We start from the raw sequence: 16,786 nt of genomic DNA on the forward strand, positions 1-16,786 counted from the left end.
TATTACTGATGTTACTTTGAACTACACAGTATATCAAGATATATACAACAGTTTATCCTCTCACTGAGCAAAAACAATTGGATACCTATTTCCTACACATTTTAATATGGTTTTAACATCAAGTAACCACAAACAAGAAAGTGGAATAACCCTTTAATCATACAGGATAGGAGGGGAACAATTAAGTAAAACAGGATGGGATTTTATTATTATCTTGTATTCTGAGATTTGTCCTGAACTCCACCTACTGTTCACAGAGGAATGATAATGCATCTTTAAAAACATATCTCTTTTTACATTTTATACAGACAACAACAAAACTCAGATTCTTTTATTTAAGGAATCAAAAAAAAATTATTAGCCTAAAACAAAAAGAAGATTGTAGTATTTTTAATGCTTTATTATATCCAAGTCTTGAACAGAAAAAAAAGATGTAAACATGATAAATAAATAAGAAATAAATGTATATTGTTCCCCCCACCTCTTAAAATGTTTGACTTGGCCTTCCTAATGAAAATGAACTTGTGTCATGATAATAAGATTTCTTACATTTCAGAAGTCTGTTTTAGAATGGAAAAAAATAAAGCAACAAAAAGGGAAAAAAAATAAAAAAAGGCAACAACCAAACACCAGGAATGTGATTTGGGAGGATGTTAAATTAATGGCGGGCAGATCTGCTGGAGCAGGCACAAGACGGCTGCCTGCCAATAAATAATAAGAGACCAGGGAGAAGGGAGGTGTCTTAGGTTTGTTTTCATTTTGTTTTTTTCTTTTCATTTAGGATGAAGGCCAGGTGGATCCTACATACAGTAAGCAGCAAAATTAAAGGTTCAGATGAACTAAATAGATCATTTAAATAATAATTATAAAAACACAACAGAGAGCTACTGTCCCCAGCATGTTGGTCCCAAATCCCATCACAACCACAAGTGGATTGAGACTTACCCAGTCTCCACATCTATAAGAAAGGAATATATGAAGGCAATGCCACAACTGGGAAAGGAGGAGGAGGAATGAGAGCAAAACTGGAATGGCAAACATCACCTAGAAGCTGAATGTTTCCTTCAATGCAGCTGCTACTACTCCTCCCAGTTTGGCACTGATTATTTTAGGATGCTAGGAGAGGCTTTGTTGGGCTAGTCACCAGGGGGCTGACCCAATACCAGCTGAAATTCCCTGGGCCTTTTTCTACTGACTTCAAAAACGCTGTCAGCACTAGTTACAACAGCTCCCACATCCCCCCTACATGCAGAACATGGAGACACTACATTTAGGAATCAGCAGGAAAGGAACTCATGGAAAATAACATTTTGGGCATGGGAAGGACAATCGGTTCCCAAAGAGCACATCAGAAAACATGAAAAGAAGAATGTAGGGCCAGACAAAACGGGAGTTAAGTTGTACCTGCCTGCCAGAAACTAACCAAAGTAAGGCTGATACACAAAATACAAAAGGCTGGAGACCAGCAATCCCAACACAGACACTCTTTGAGAGACTTGAGGGACAGGCACAAGGTATCTGGGACTTTTTCCAAACAGTGGAAAATAAACCTCTTCTTTTTTTGAGCAGTTTCACATGGCTCTCATCAGTATCACAGTCAGGAAAGGGGAGCATCCCTTGTCCTGTCTCTGAGGAATTCAATGACCAGGCAGGAGGCAGTGGACAAGGACCAGCTGCAGCTCCTTTTGGCAATGATTCAGTGACCAGAAGCAAAGGTAGGTTTTTGTTGCTCCACCAGTTAGATCTGAGGGGATGCCTGACTTCCTGAAAGCCCTACAAGGAGTGGATGTTCCCGATCTCACAGTGACAGCAATCCTGGTCATCTAGCCTCAAAAGTAGCTGCATCATTTTAGGATTCACCTACCACTTGTCAGTGTTGTGTTATCTTCAAAAATTTGTGTAAATGACATGCAGAGATGTTTTATTAACAGTTTTAGATTCTCAGTCCAGAGTGGCCCAAACAAGCATTTGGCAAAATGGAAAGAGAGGAGCTGCAGTTCCGCCTAAAGCGGTATCATCTTCGTAAAACCCTAGGAAAAGTGGATCCTCTGTTCTAACTATGGGAAATGTAAAATTTACTTTATTAGAAATTCTGATGTACGTGTAAGGACAATACATCTCCTTTACTAATTTTACTTACTGTGTAAGCTCCACTTGAAACCTCTAGCACTAGTATCAAAATGGAAGTGTTTAAGCAATGTAGAAAAAGCCTGAATCCAATCAGCTTTATGAAGCAAAAACATCACTCACATATTTCTGGCAAGTTTGGTAAATACCTGGGTTAAAAATAATAGTTATAATAAAAACGCTAAAGTCCACCTTTAGAGCCAGAATAGAGTCCCTTTGAAATGATTCAAGGAATGGGCACTGGCCAGAGTTTGAGGGAAGCCAGCCCTGCTGAGTAAAGTTCCAGTTCCACAAGACTGAACCCTATTAATTCCCAGTGGAGTTGGTGGGGACTGCAGCAGTTTTGCATCTCATACGACTAGCCCTATAATTGTATGTTGCATTTCTCCAGGTCCAGCCTGAACAAGAAATGCCCCAGTTATGGCTGATTAAAAAATATATATATATATATGTGTGTGTGTGTGTGTGTGTGAGTGTGTATAAAAGAAAAAGACAATCTCACACAACAATAAATAGCTGTCACCACAGCTTCAATAGGCAGGACCAAAGAGCTATCTCCTAAGCAGTTTAGCTGGCAAGCTGGGCAATCCTAGTGTGCACAGGGTCATGGTTTGCCAGTGCCTTGACACCAATAGGAATTGAGCTTGGCTCCAACAGATTACACACATTACCGTTTTCAGTAGTGAATACAAGCACTGGAGAGCTTGGGCCCTCTGTGAGCACTTAGTAGTAGCAGTCAAGCCCAAAGGCTAGAAAAGGACCCAAGACTAGGCAAAGAGCCTTTTGGTTTGATTCTCTGTCTTCAGGCCAATCAATCACAACAAAACAAGATCAATTGTAATGCAAAGAAAAACGAGAGGCCAAAGACCAAGGTGCAAATAATGCTTATCAATTTTCCTCAGCTGTCAACTTGTCATTTGCCAGAGCTTGTCAGAAGCTCTGTTTTAGTTCAAACAGGTCAACATTTTATCTATGCCATTCCTGCCTGGTCAGGAGCTGGGGCCTTGTGGCCTGTGCTGTGCTGGTGGATGCTTTGTTTCCCAACAATCCAAAAATCAGCAAGGATACAGCCAGCTAATTTCACTGTCTCAGCTGCTGCCAGTCTCCATCCTAGATTTATAGGCATGTGGTGTCATGTCTTTTTTTTCAGCATGTTCTGCAAGTATGGCCAAGGGGAGGGGAAGATTTACTAACAGGAAGAGATCAGCCTCTGAGTCAGGAGCCCTGATGGGAAGGAAGATGTAATACTCCCTAGACAGCAGGCAGCCCAGGAAAAGTAAACAACAAGCATCAGACTTGATATCCAGCGAACTAGGGTAAAACCCTGCCAGTGACTGGCAAGTGCCAGCCCAGCAGCTTTTCTGATGCTACTTTGACCCTGAGATGTTAACTTGATTTTTTGAGGAGCCCAAGGGGATAAATATATCCACATTTTTAAAAAGAAAGGCTTCCATATGAGCCTTCTGCTGTCTCTGTTCCTCAGTCTAGAGACTACAAGCTCTGCTCTTGCTGCTGAGTTCTTGGGCTCCCTCTTGGTCCCGCTATCTCCTGGTCCTCCCAGCTGTCATCCTCCTGTCTGGGCAACCCTACATGTTTCCCACAGCTATTTGCAAGAGGAAAGATCCTAATAAGACTTTAGAGTTCAGAGCAACTGAGTGAAATGTAATGGGATCGACAACATTGGAAATGATAAGCGAAGAGAGAGAGCGAGCACGCAAGAGAGAAGTTGTAAGATCAACTAACCAGAATGATTTAAGCACAGAGCACAACTGATCAGGTCAATCCACAAAGGAAAGGGACAACTAGCAACTGTCTGCAGCTCGCCTTCAGTCCTGGCCAGGAGTGCTCCCCAGGTCCACAAAGAGGTTTCCATAGGCAGTCCCTACAGAGGGGACATCACCCTCTCCAAACAACCCTGGCGTGTCAGTCCCACCCTTGCCGTTTCCTGCCTCCAGGGAGCTGGCGTTGGTCCTCACTCTCCTTCCTGGAGCTGTAGCACTTCCCCATCCTTGTTCTTGCTGCCCTTGTGCTTGAACGATCCTGTGCCTGTCTCTAATCCCGTGGAGGGGCTCCCCCCATGGTGCTGTGGGGGATGTAACACACTGGCAAAATGGGGGGCCGCAGGGGGATTACAACGCCAGCAAGGTGGGAGAGTTCAAGGAATCTGAGGACTGGTCCCCGCTGCTGCTGCTCCTCCGGTGAGCTTTGGAGCAGGACTCAGAAGGGGAGAGAGGAGACTCCTGATCCAACACGTTAGGGTAGGTGAACACCAAGTTGGAAGAGCCAGGAGTGATGGCTGGTGTTGAGGTCACCACAATGGGAGTGTTGAGTGCCTCTTCCCCATAAAAACCTCCAGCAATGCTGATGGGCTTAATGACAGACCTCTGGGCTTTGTCAAGGACCAAAGAGGAAGATGGGATCTCTTCCTCCACAGGCTCCTGCTTCACCACCACCGCTCCACTTGCTCCAGTCCGAATGCTCTGGAGGCTGCTGGATGGTGGGCTCCGACGTTCCTCGGGGCTGATTTTGCACACAGGGCTGTGAGCCACCAGCATAAACTCCAGCTTCTCCTTCTCCTTCTGGAGCTCAGCAATCTCCTTTTGCAGCACTGACTTCTCCTCCTCCAGTACTTCAGTTTCCTGCAGACAAAAGGGGAATAAATAAATAAAACAGCAAAGGCTCTGGAACTACCCCTCACCTGGAACAGGGCCACCAAGTCCAGATCCCATCTGGCACAGGAAGATACACCCCTGATTCTTTGTGAGCCAAGCAGATACCAGGTCATTGCCAGTCAAACATCTTGTGTTTCATGTGTCTATCTGTAGGCTATTCCCAAACATCACCAGTCCAAGGGTTATAAATAATCTCATGACTTTGCCTTAATTTTCTGATAGCTAGTTTCTGCCACTCTGTCTTGGCCTGTGACTTCAGTCTTCTCCTTTGCTCTCTGCCTGACAGACACCTTAGCAGAGGGCCCAGATCTCCTCCCATTGTTTTTTTATGTTAGGCTAGTAATCTTCTTTTCACTTTGACAGAGGTAATGTATAGCAGTCTCTAAACTGCTATTTTATTTCTGTAGTGTATATTTCAGATTAGGTCTGACACTTGTCTAACTCTTGCCCAAAGAACTAACACTGCATCACCCCTTGACCCTACAAGTAAGACATTTACCTTTCCCATGGTCACATCACACAGATGGATCATAGTCAGTCTGGGAGCAGCTCCATGTGAGGAGCTTGTAACTTCACAAAACTCACACTCAGCCCTTCAGGATCTGACTCCCACTTTGCACACTCCTCTCACTTCTATCACGTTGGTCATGACATCTCTATAGGATGGACGTCCTGCCTCTCCTTCACTGGGAGCACCTCCTAATTTGAGGCAGCAGCACGTTTCACAGGTGTGCTTTCACTGCTGCTCTGCTTGTTAACAATATCATTGGATAAAACCAGGCTGGATCTTGATCAGGAGCACGGGAGCCTTTCCTTCAGTTTACTTCACACAATCCAAAGAATTTTTAAATTTCTTTCTAAAATTTTCTTGTCTTCTCTTCAACCAGTGCCTTACTCACCCCTTGGTTCTTATGCTCAGCTCTACCTTCTCCAGCTTTACTAATTATTACTCTTACACACATCTCTGCGATGCTTCCTTTTTGAAGGAAGTCAGTTACTATTCCACCTCCAAAGAAGGAGTAAGCTTAAAGGATATACCTTTAATAGGTACACAAAACATCTACCTTGTTTTCTATGGCCTTCAGATGATCCTACCTCTCTTCAGAGTTTTTGTTCTTAAGCTTGCCTTTGAGGCACACAGTGTCTTTATTTCCACTTATGAAAGGTAACCAGAGTCAGGGAGACTTGTGCTGGTTGAGAGGTGAGAAGGGAAGAGAGCTCCTAGGACATTTTGGGCACTCAGCAAAGAGAATTTTAGGGTCCTAAGCTCCATGCCCAAGTCTCCCTCATCAGCTACTGTTGATGTAGGAGCAGAACCCTTGGGCAGCCTTAGACAAGGAAGACATGTGTGAAGCATCTTCCTCGAAGATGTAGGTGGAGGAAAAGCAATGTCCTTGGAGCTGGTCGGAAGGGTGGGTGACAAGGAAGGAGAAATGCATGCAGGGCACGTACCGCCTGCAGTTTCTCTGTTAGCTCTCGACGCCTGTTACGACACTTGGCAGCTGCCAGCTTGTTCCTCTCTCTCCGGATCCTTCGCTTCTCTTCTTCCTCAGGCGACAGCTGTGGGCAAGTGCCAAGAAAATCCAATCAGATCTGAGCAAGGCATTCCTTTACGTTTGTGAGGATTTAACCACAATGCAAAGGAAAAAGCCTGATCCAGCAGGATGCTGAGCACTCCCCCTCGTCACTGATGTCAGCAGAAGATGAAAGCACACAGTATCTCTGCCTGCACCAGGTCTTAGCAGAAGGGTGAGGAGAAGGAGCAGGGCACAGATTGTGTAAGAGGACAGTGAATCTGCACCAAGGCCAAACAGATAAAAGATGCTCTGATTGTTTCACAACTTGGGTGGTACGTTAAGCAAAACCAGAGCACGATGTTGTAAGTGCCTCTTTCTTGAAAGAAAATATCTGCTGCTTCCCACACAAAAATAGTTGTTCGCTTGAAGGTTGGGATGGTGTATAGGGGGAAACAGGGAAATCAGCAGGGCTCCCATGAAGTCTGTGAAGCAACAATGATTTATACCACCCAAAAATCTGACCTCAGATTTTTGAGCACTCAGCGAGATAACACACTGCTTCTTGCATCAGCAGGCAAGGCTCCAGTGATATCAAGGGCTTCCTGAGGCCAGCTGACATCCTCACTGATGTAAATCAGGAGCAATTCCATAGAAACCCATCCAGCTACACTCTTGCAAAACCAGAGGAAGTGAGCAGGAGCTCACAAGACCTGGTCAAGGCTATGCTCAGCTTTTGGGGTTTGAGACAAGGTTTCACAAACCCCAGCATCAGCAGATAGGTTTGTGCCATGGCCAAAGCCAGGGAGCCAGTACAGCAGGGCACAGAGCGGGCAAGCGTGGGGCCACTCTCCACTGTGGCACCCAGCGTGCAGGATCCATGCAGGCAGAGCAGCAAGGAGATCCAGCAGGATCCATGCAGACAGAGCAGCACGGGGATCCAGGGCACGTGCTCAGCCCTGCACTCCAACCTTGTACCCTATGCTTCAGCCCCACCCAGCCCAAGTGTGCTGCAGGGACTCTGGCCTGGTGACTGTAAACGAAAGCAAAACTCTTGACACCTGGCAAAGCACATCTCAGATCTCACAGAGTGCCAGCAGAAAATGGAAAGAAACACCTCTTCAGAGAAGCTACAGTTTCAATATCTTCATGGACTGTCAATGTCACAAATGAGACAGTCACAGTTTTATTATCTTTTCTTTTTATTGTTAGCTTTACTCCAACCTCAGTCTAGTTTGTTTTGGCTTGCTCTGTCTCCCTAATTTAGATGTTTGCAGTTTCAGTAAGTTTACTTCAGCCTCTGGGCATTCAGCTCGCTCATTTCTGCTTTTTTCAGGATCTGATTTGTGCCTGTGATTTTACCTGCATATTACATGAGCCCCTGGATGCTCACTGAGCAACGCAAGCAATTCTAGGACTGCAGGACACAGAAATTAGACCTAAAAGCTTTTTCCATCAGCAGCTCACAATGTCCATCATAGGCTGGGGCTAGCATCCTAGGCTCCATTCTGCTGGGCAGCATATTTCCCCCAGTAAGGAGCCCCTGCAAGCACTGCTCTCCCCCCTACAGCTCTGCCCACTCACTTCCACCCCATGAGTGCAGGGTAAAAATGTATTTGCACACAAGTATCTACAGTATGGCAAAGCACTGAGCATGCACAGAGAAGCTATGCTGACTTGGGGCCCCAGTTTTCAAGAGCCCTTTCATGCTCTGGAAGCACAGATCTCATTGAAAGATGTTTGGAGTAAAATTTCTGCTCCAAGAGCTTTCAGTAATTTAAAAATTATCTGTTTTGGAGACTCTGCTTTGCAAAAATCACACAGGCAGGACAGAAGCCCCTAATCTGGATGTTCTTAAATGTTACCAGGTCTAAAAAGGAATATTCCATCAGTGGTTGCTGGATTTGTTTGAAAGTGGTTGGATTTGGCACTCTTTGTGCCCCTGCTCTATGCGTTATCCGTAGCTTGTCCAAGCCCAGTACGTGCATTCACTGTCAGGAACGTTCATCAAAACAGGCTCTTTTTATAAAGTGTTACACAATGTTTTCCAAAAAGGCACTCCGATGTAGTGCTCAAAGCACCAGCCGTGGAAACCTGAGCCAAAGGGCCACAGTAAAGCACCCGGGTACTGCCTTAGCACGTGTCTAATCAAAAGGACTTGGCTTTCAATGACCCACAATGAACGGCTTGCAAACAAGCCACAGGCCAGGAATTGCTTGGCAGGCATCCTTCAGCAAATAACTCTGAACAACAAATAAAGCAGAGAATATGGTGATCTCTTCACGGCCAATTTGTGAACACAGAGGCAGCATTTGTCAAACAAATTAGTTGTTGCTAATTATTCCTCCAGTTCTGTGAGACTTTCTTTGCCTTTGGACACCAGCCCTGCATGCAGGGAACAGGGAAGTAGCTCCAGCTGGTGGAAAAGGCTGGCACGTACCCGAACCACCACGGCTACTCCATCCTTCCTCCCAAAAATGGATCCTCACTGCAGCCATACCAGCTCCCCACACAGAGGTACTGCTAAACTCTGACTTTAACCTCTTGGGTCTAAACCAGACAGCAACTCCACATAAAATAATTGGACTGTGAATCAAAACAGATGATGTAGAAGTAAAAGTAGGGTTGGTGAGTCTTATTAGAAACAGACCTCACACAACAGCTCATGTCTGGAGGGTGTGCCGTGTGTCTCACGGCACTGCTCTGCAGCGAACCACACAAATGCTGCTCGGGAACAACTTGGGGAGATTGAAAAAAAAAAATAGATCTGACTAAACTCAAAGACAAATCATCCTAGCACTGTGAATAGCTGTTCACCAGATAGCCCTGGAGAAAGGTGATTCTTACTAAGAGAAGAACAACAGTGTTGATTTCCAGAAGATGAGATATCTGCACCTAGTCCACCAGATCCAGGGTCCCAGCTTGATAATCCCATTAGGAGGTTGAGCACAGGGCAGCAGTGGTACAAGCTGCCTCATGCCAGTTATGAAAACATTTCTGGGTTTGGAGCAGAAAAATCTCTCACGGGATCACCACCAAACTGTTGCAAAAAGATCAAGCGACTACAGGTTTGTAGTGGGAAGGTGGATTTAGACCCCAGCCATCCATAAGGCTCTTCATACTAGAGCTGAGGTGCTCTAGGGAAGCTGTTCCTCCCTGCATGATGCTGGCTGGTACAGGGGGTATCACACAAATGGAGACTGAAGCAGTGCTGGCAGCTACAGAGCCAACAGAAAACATTAGCTGATGTAATTTGGTGTAAGATTTGTAAAGGACCTACATGAAAGCTGCTCTGCTTTCTTAGAGGTTTCCTTCTGCCTGGAGTGGCAGAGACACTCAAACTGAAACCCAGGGCTCGACTTCAGAGTTTCACCTCCTTTACAAACCAAGCCGCAATGCGGGCCAGTGGTGTGAAGCGTTTGATGAAGATTGAGTAAATCTCACCATATGATGAGGAGGCAGCGATAAAAGTCACTAAGAAGCCTCAACACATGTACAGTGCCAGGCATGGACCTCAGTGCTCCCCTGTGGTGCTGGGAGATCTCATGAGGGGGTGAGGGGGGAGAATCTCTGCAGGTCTGTTTTCCAAGGCTCTCCCAGCTGCAGTTACCTGCTCGTCTCTCCGTCTGCGTCCCACGGTGGTCCCGATGGTTTTGATGACGCCGGGGCGCTGCAGAGCCGTGTGCCCGGCCACTGAGGACAGCGGGGGCAGCGGGTGGCTGTAGGGGTGCGAGCGGGAGTAAGGGCTGGACATGGAGGTGATGACGGTGGGCTGCACCATCCACTGCAGGTCTTGGCTCGTCGTGATGGCGTTGATCGTAGGGATAAAGGCACTGCCCGATCCTGGCATATCTACTCGAAATTTCTAGGAGGAAAGGCAGAGGAGAAGGGGGACAGAGAGCAGAGAAGAAACTGTCAATGAGAACAGAACACAAGTAGTTACTACAAAACCAGCTAAGCCCTCAGGAGTGGCACCAGTGAGGATCAAAGCAGCTCCTGAAGCAAAAACACCAGTAGCTGGTGCCTCTGCACCATCTTAAGCTGCCCCTGTCTGCCACAGGCCCTTGAGGAAGGCACTGAGCTCAGGCACTTCCCCTCCAGAGCAGCCCTGCCCTCTCCCAACCCCTTTCCTCTTCCCCCACACACCTCCCCAGCATTACCCTAACCCATTCTCCCCTCCCAGGCACCATCCCCACTGCTGCCACCTCCTGCCAGTGCCCACCACTCCTTCCGGCATGGAGCAAAAGGGGAATTAAGGAGTTTCTTCAAACCCAAAGAAAAGGAAGAGAAACTTCAGTTCTGAAATGCCGTTACCAAGCAGGGCAAAGCCTCCTTTCACCAAAGGATTGCCCTGAAATTTGGCTTGGTCCACCTAGGGTTTGCTATGGCAAGAACAGCAGCCCGCTTCTCCTTCGGTAGCTCTGTGCTCATCAAGAAACCCAGCCCAGAGATGGTTACGTGCGAGGATATGTATTTTAATAGCAGCCTATAAAGTAGGTCTTAGGATTCAGATCGGACAAGTTCCCTGCAGCTCTCTGCACTGTCTAGACAAAACAAGGCAGCAGTAAAACCAAGGCAGCAGGTAATGATTGCCTCCAAAATACATGTACACCTTCTTTCAGACAGAGGTAAATCCATCTGGATAATATGCTGGCACTAAATTGCAAGGAAAACAATCGCTTGTCCCCGCAGGGGGAAGCAGGAGAGAAAGAATGTTTTTGTCTATGCTGAGCTCCTTCAGGAGGCTTTCAATGGTTAGACTGGAATTAACACACAGACGGGCCTTGCTCCAGCAATCACTGAGCAAGGGACAGGGCTTGTAGGACCCACAGCTATCACCACCACTGGTTTGTAAGCCTTGAAATGAGTCCGTGAAAAAAGCACATTCTTGGGTCAACAGCCTAGCTTCCCAGAGAAGCGAGAGCCCTTGCATCAGCCTGACCTCAGCTCAGGTAAGTCCCAGATAAGGGACACCACTTCAACACAGATTTCCTTTTCAGGGTGTGCCTAATCAAGCACCTTAAGAGCTTTGTTAAACCAAGGCTACTGCAAATAGCATTTCACATGCTGATAGCTACAGCACTTCAGGCCGGCATTAGTGAGCTGCCAACACCTGGAGACCAGGAGATCCAGTCTGAATACTGACAGCTGCTGACTTACACCTCTCTGAACAGCTCAAAATCTAGCAAGAAAGGATGAGAGAAGGAAGGAGTGAGTCAAATTAAGCAGGCGGGGAAATTACACAGAGAGGATGACACTGGCACCAAGACCTTGGCAAAACCCCCAATAGCACCTCAGAGAATCACTTGGAGCTTGAGTCCAACACAGCCTCAGCTCATCCCACATGTCAGAGTCCATGTCACCCAATTAGTTACAGAGGCTGGGAGCCATAAACTGTCAACACTGTCAGAATTTATGGGTGCAAATCCCCTCCTTTGCTCGGCATGCTGTAGGCTGTGACCACATGGCACCGAGGAGGATGCGCCGGTGCCTCCATAACCAGAACACGAGGACCTGAACCTCGCAGAAGGGAGGAAGTGCGAGACCACAAGCTCAACTCAAGGGATGTGAGCCCTACTTCCATATCCACAAGTGGCTTCTATACCACGACCATTACCTATCTGTGCTACCCTCCCTTTCAGATCCGAAAAGCACAGAAGAAATGTCCTGTTCTTCTTTGCAGGGACACTAGAAAGCTATGACTGCAAAACATCCAGAAAGCTTCTGGTGCTTTGCCATAGAGGCACCACTGGCATTCCAGAGGTAACCTTTGCCTCCAACACTCAACAACATGCTAAAAATCAGCACAAAAATCAGGCTCCACGTATTGACTAAACAAATACTCCATTTCCAATCATTCCTGTATTCAATCTAGGATCCTTCTGTAACACTAGTAGAGGTCTCCTGGACAGCAAAGGGGAGCTGCTCAGTTCAGCCACATCCCTCTGCAGCTCCACAATGCTTGCTTTCAGACTTGGGGGGAAGAGACCAGTTCCTCTCTGTGCCATGCCCCATCTCTGTCACCAGCTTCCCTTCTAGTTAGAAATAACAACAACAAAAAAAATCCCCAAACCTGTATTCTGTACTTTCCAAAGGCAGTATTCTTCCTGGATAAAGAATTAAGGGACAGACTGCTGTGGCAGACTGAGTCTTCAGACACAGCGTGCTCAGTCTAACACCGGGTTTTATAAGTATTGCTTCCTGACCGATCAGGCTTCCCTCACATAGCTCGTTTTCCCTGCTAGGGCGCTGCACCAGGTCAGCTCTGCCATGCCAGAATGCTGCTGGTCCCCACATTCTGCCCAGTGACCACCAGCTCTGACCCCTGGGATGCAGTAGTCACGATGTGACCCCTGGGATGCTGCTGGTTGCAGTGGCAGACCCTGAATTCCCTGTCACCTCCCCTGCACAGCCCCTTTGAGCACCAGCCTCCTCACACACAAGTGCCAGACCTTTCCCCAAACTGCAGCCCCATCTTTGCTCTCTTCATCTCTTCTCCTCTCACAGAGCTTCAATGCCGCTGCCAGCCTGACAGCACTGCCTGCCCTCACCCACTTCTCCTCTTTCCAGACGCCCTCCTGCCTTCTCCTTTCACAGGACATGTACAGCTCTCCACTCCTGACCTACGAGAGGCTCCTGGAAGCATTATGTGCCAGCTCTCAGTTCCTCCTCTGGACAAGGAATCCGGAGCACTACAGAAAGATGAGGCGATAGGCAGATTGCAGGGCTCCACACGCAGCACACGCTCAGCCACGAACCCACCGCTCTCCTCCTGACCCAAGCCAACGCAGATGAAGGTATCATTAAAAAACCCCAACAACTAAATAGCAAACAGAAAGAGTCCTGTTATTAAGTGTGCCAAGAACTGAGGTCGGTCTCTGCTCTGCCTTAAAAATACGGGGTTGGATGAGAGCCTCCTCAGACCCATAGTCGGGGGAGGCTCCAGCGAGTCCTGCCACAAGCAGGGACAGACTACATTAGCAGCTCACAACTTAGCAGCACAGACAGCACGGGGACATTTCAAGCTTTGGCTTTGTGGTTCCTTTCTACACCTTAAGGTTTCTATACGGCACCCCGCTGTGTCTTTGCTCCACTCTGGACCTTCACTGACATCTGTAACTAAGTGCAGAGCAGCACCAGAAACCAGTCGAGAAATGGGTATACTGGCTGGGGGGGGAGAAAAAAATCAAACCCAACAACAAAGCAACCGAAAAAAATCCTAGAGCATCTTCAGCATTACTCAGTTACCAAATATAAGGTATATGTGATAGATCTTACAATAAATACAAGGCCCTTGATGGCTCTCCTATGTTGAAAATCTCCTCGAAGGAAATCTGGACACAGTGCTATAATATCTCAGGGGAAAGTCGACCACTCTGAAAGAGTACACAAACTCTTCCCATTAAAGTCTATGTTTACCACATGGCAAGTCGGTGATTAGGAAAATAGCATGACACGCAACTTAAAAGAAAAATGTTCCAGTGCTGTGCTGTATGGGAAAAAATAATTAAAAAGCATCAAAGTTTTGGCTCAGAGACACAGTTTCCATTTAAACATGTGACTGATGCATCTTTTCTTGCTTTTGAAAAAAAAAGAACACAATAAAGAAAAAATTTCAGCAATGCATATTTTCTGTAGTGATAAAACTGCAGATCTCCACAGACCAGAATCAGCAGAACAGCCCAACTGCTAGGGTAAAGGCAACGCTTACATTTGATCCTAATCTACAACATCTGTAAGGATCAAGGGGAAGACAGAGCACAAGGCCTTGAGAAATCTCCCGGATTTTTAAAGAAAAACATTTATGTTCTTGCTAAGCCAACGTCCTGCTCAAAGCCCTGTTTCAGATAGTAACCCTAGAAACTGGGCTCTGGTCCCCGTATCAAACGGCACGCATGCGAGCTGCCTCGGCAAGACGTGGAGCCCCAGAAAAAAGGGGAAAACCCAGTTATTGCTGGGACTGTGACAGCTCAAATGTGAAGTGGTGACAGAGTTTCACGACCTCCTGCAGCAAGTGCTTGAATCCAGAGCAGCTGTTAAATCACAGGAGGAAAGGGAGAGTGAGAATTTGCAGTTTGCCGGGCGTTTCCAGCTTCTCAGCACCCTTTCCCGCTCCCCCACCCTGTCCTAGCATTTACTGTAAACCAGGGAATAAGCTTTAGCCGAGCTGGAGTCCCTGGAACCCGCAGCCCGCAGAGGGCACCAGCGAGATGCGTTTGGAGCAGGCGGGGAGCGGCAGCGAGTCATTTCTGGTAAAACTTCTTTAATGTGAGGAATGTCACGGGCTGGTACGGCTGGCAGAGTTTAAGACTGGACTTTTTTCCTTCTTTTTTTTTCCCCCCCTCTCTTTTAATTATCCTATGACTCCTTGATGCGAAGGCTACACTGTGCTTACACTGCCAGTTCGCTCATACAAGCCGCACAAGAAATAATATCGTGAGAAAAAAGGGGAGAGGGGGAAGCCAAACTCTGAAAAGGCCAAAAAAAGTGAGGCTGGGCCAGCTGATGTAAACAAGTTATGAAATAACCCAGGTTTGTATAACTGGCCCGATTGTGTAATGCCTTCCCCAGAAGTGGTAGATTTAGTCTATCTAGGCACATAAGTCATTCCGAGGTATTTTCTTAGGAAAATGAAAGGAAAAAAACCCCAAACCACACGACTGGGATTTCAGGTCCATGAATTCACGCCGCTTCCACAGGAAATATTCCCCATTCTCGAAGCGCCGCCCGGCAGCGGAGCTTGAGTGGGGAGCGGGACCGGGGAGCGCTCCGGCGAGCCCCAGGAAACTTCGGCTCGGAAAAAGGCACGGCCGGCCGGAGAGGAGCCGAGCAGCGGGCGGGCAGAGGGCTGAGCACAGCCACACGCCGCCGGGTCTCGGCGTGGGCCCCTCGCGGTCTCGGCGTGGCAAAGGCAAAGAGAGTGTCAGCGCCTCGGAGACAAAGTTTAGCGGGAGAGAAACGGGCAGACAGCCGCGGGCGCTGGAAAGACCCTGAGCCCACCTCCAGCCATCCATCCCTCCGTGTTCCACGGCGGCTGCAACAGCTCCGGGAATAACTCGGGCGGCACCTCCCAAAGTCCCAGCGAAGCCGCCCAAAGTGCGGCGGACGAGCCCCGGGCACCACCCGGGCAGGCGCGATGAACGTGGATAGCTAGAAGCTCCCAAGGAGAACAAAAGCAGGAAGGAGGAAGAGTTCGGTGCGCCCCTGTATTCGCGTTACCGACCTCACAGAGAAGTCGCTCGGAGGAGCCCTTTGATTGCCGAGCGCGTCCCGGCGCTGCGGCGAGTGCCCGGGCGGCAGGCACCGACATCCGCCGAGCCCGCTCCACCTGGGGCCGGGCTGGCGGAGACTGCCCGCCGGTGGCGGAGACTGCCCGCCGGGCGCTCCCTCCCCGCACGTCCCCGCTCGGGGCAGGCCGTGCCTCACATACAGCCCCGGCCCGACAGGCGGGGAACTCCGGTCAGCGCCTCTCCGGACGCGTCGCGGCACCCGCTCCAGGGAGGGAACCAAGGAGCACCGCCGCGGCTCGGAAAGGGCGGCGGGACGGAGCGGCGGCTGCGGGCAGCCCCGCGCCCCGGCACCGGCGCCTCTCCGCCCGTCGCCCGCGCCTCCACCGCCGAGGAAGCGCCGGCCGCTCCCCGGGCGTGGCGGTGAACTCCCGTCCCGGGAGCGCTCGGAGCAGCCCCCGCAGGGACCGGCGGAGAGGGGCAGCGCCCGGCCCTACCTGCTGGGCTGCGCCGCTCGAGTAGGTCTCGGGGTGTCCCGGAGAGCCGCTGCTGCCTCTGGAGGAGGTGTCGAAGTTCCCGGGGTAGTCCTGGTACATGGTCCGAGGTCGGGCCGGGGGAGCCGCGTCCCCGCCTTCCCACACCGACACCCGCCGCTCCCTCGCCGTCTCCCCGCCCCCTTCTCCCTCCCGACCTCTTCGGCTCTTGCCTTTCGCCTCCCAACGCTCGCAGCGGAGAAGGGAAAAAAATAATAAAAACGGCTTTGAAGACGGGGAAAAAAGTGTGGAGGGGAAAGGTTAAAAAAAAAAATAAACCGGAAAAAAATTTAAAATAAAGAGATAACAAAAATAAAAATAATAACAACGATGAAAAAAGTGGCTCAGTTGGCAGCCGAGCGCCTGCGGGACGGGACGGGACGGCAGGACTAGGCGGCGCGGCGGGAGCAGAGCCGTGCGCGCAAGCGGCGCTCGCCGATGTCCTCTCTCCGCGCTGCCCGGCGAAACTCGCCCCGCCGGCGGAGCGGCTCCGGCCCCGGGGGCTGCAGGCGGAGCGGTTCTCCTCCGCCCCCCAACCTCCTCCGCCACCACACACCGGCCGCCCCTTTTCCCGGCGCGGGGTGACTCAGCCGGGTCTTGCGCCCCGCGGCTCGGCGGCGCTGCGAGCGGGAGCTCCGCGCGCCCGCGGTGACTCAGAGCAATGGCATCGCCCCGGCCGCGCTCGCTTATTATCCGCCCGCCGCCGCACCATG

General features: G+C 49.3%; 1 protein-coding gene across 1 annotated transcript; it reads right to left on the minus strand.

Moving 5' to 3' along the window:
• Positions 1-569: 569 nt before the first annotated feature.
• FOSL2 (FOS like 2, AP-1 transcription factor subunit) lies at positions 570-16,241 on the minus strand. The gene is made up of 4 exons (XM_014877293.2): positions 16,038-16,241; positions 9,924-10,178; positions 6,252-6,359; positions 570-4,766 (listed from the first exon to the last, which is right to left on the minus strand). The coding sequence occupies exons 1-4, from the start codon at positions 16,134-16,136 to the stop codon at positions 4,257-4,259; spliced, it is 972 nt and encodes a 323-aa protein (XP_014732779.1). The 5' UTR covers positions 16,137-16,241; the 3' UTR covers positions 570-4,256.
• Positions 16,242-16,786: the final 545 nt, after the last annotated feature.

This window comes from Sturnus vulgaris, chromosome 3, assembly GCF_052056855.1.
Source record: "Sturnus vulgaris isolate bStuVul1 chromosome 3, bStuVul1.hap1, whole genome shotgun sequence".
NCBI classification, from domain to species: Eukaryota; Metazoa; Chordata; class Aves; order Passeriformes; family Sturnidae; genus Sturnus; species Sturnus vulgaris.

Bases quoted from the DNA above. Each gene is read 5' to 3' on its own strand.
- FOSL2 (XM_014877293.2), bottom strand. From the start codon at position 16,136: ATGTACCAGGACTACCCCGGGAACTTCGACACCTCCTCCAGAGGCAGC. The intron at 10,179-16,037 runs GTAGGGCCGGGC...CTTTCCTCCTAG, and splicing joins CGAGCGGCGCAGCCCAGCAG to AAATTTCGAGTAGATATGCC. The intron at 6,360-9,923 runs GTAACTGCAGCT...ACTTGCCCACAG, and splicing joins GCAGACGGAGAGACGAGCAG to CTGTCGCCTGAGGAAGAAGA.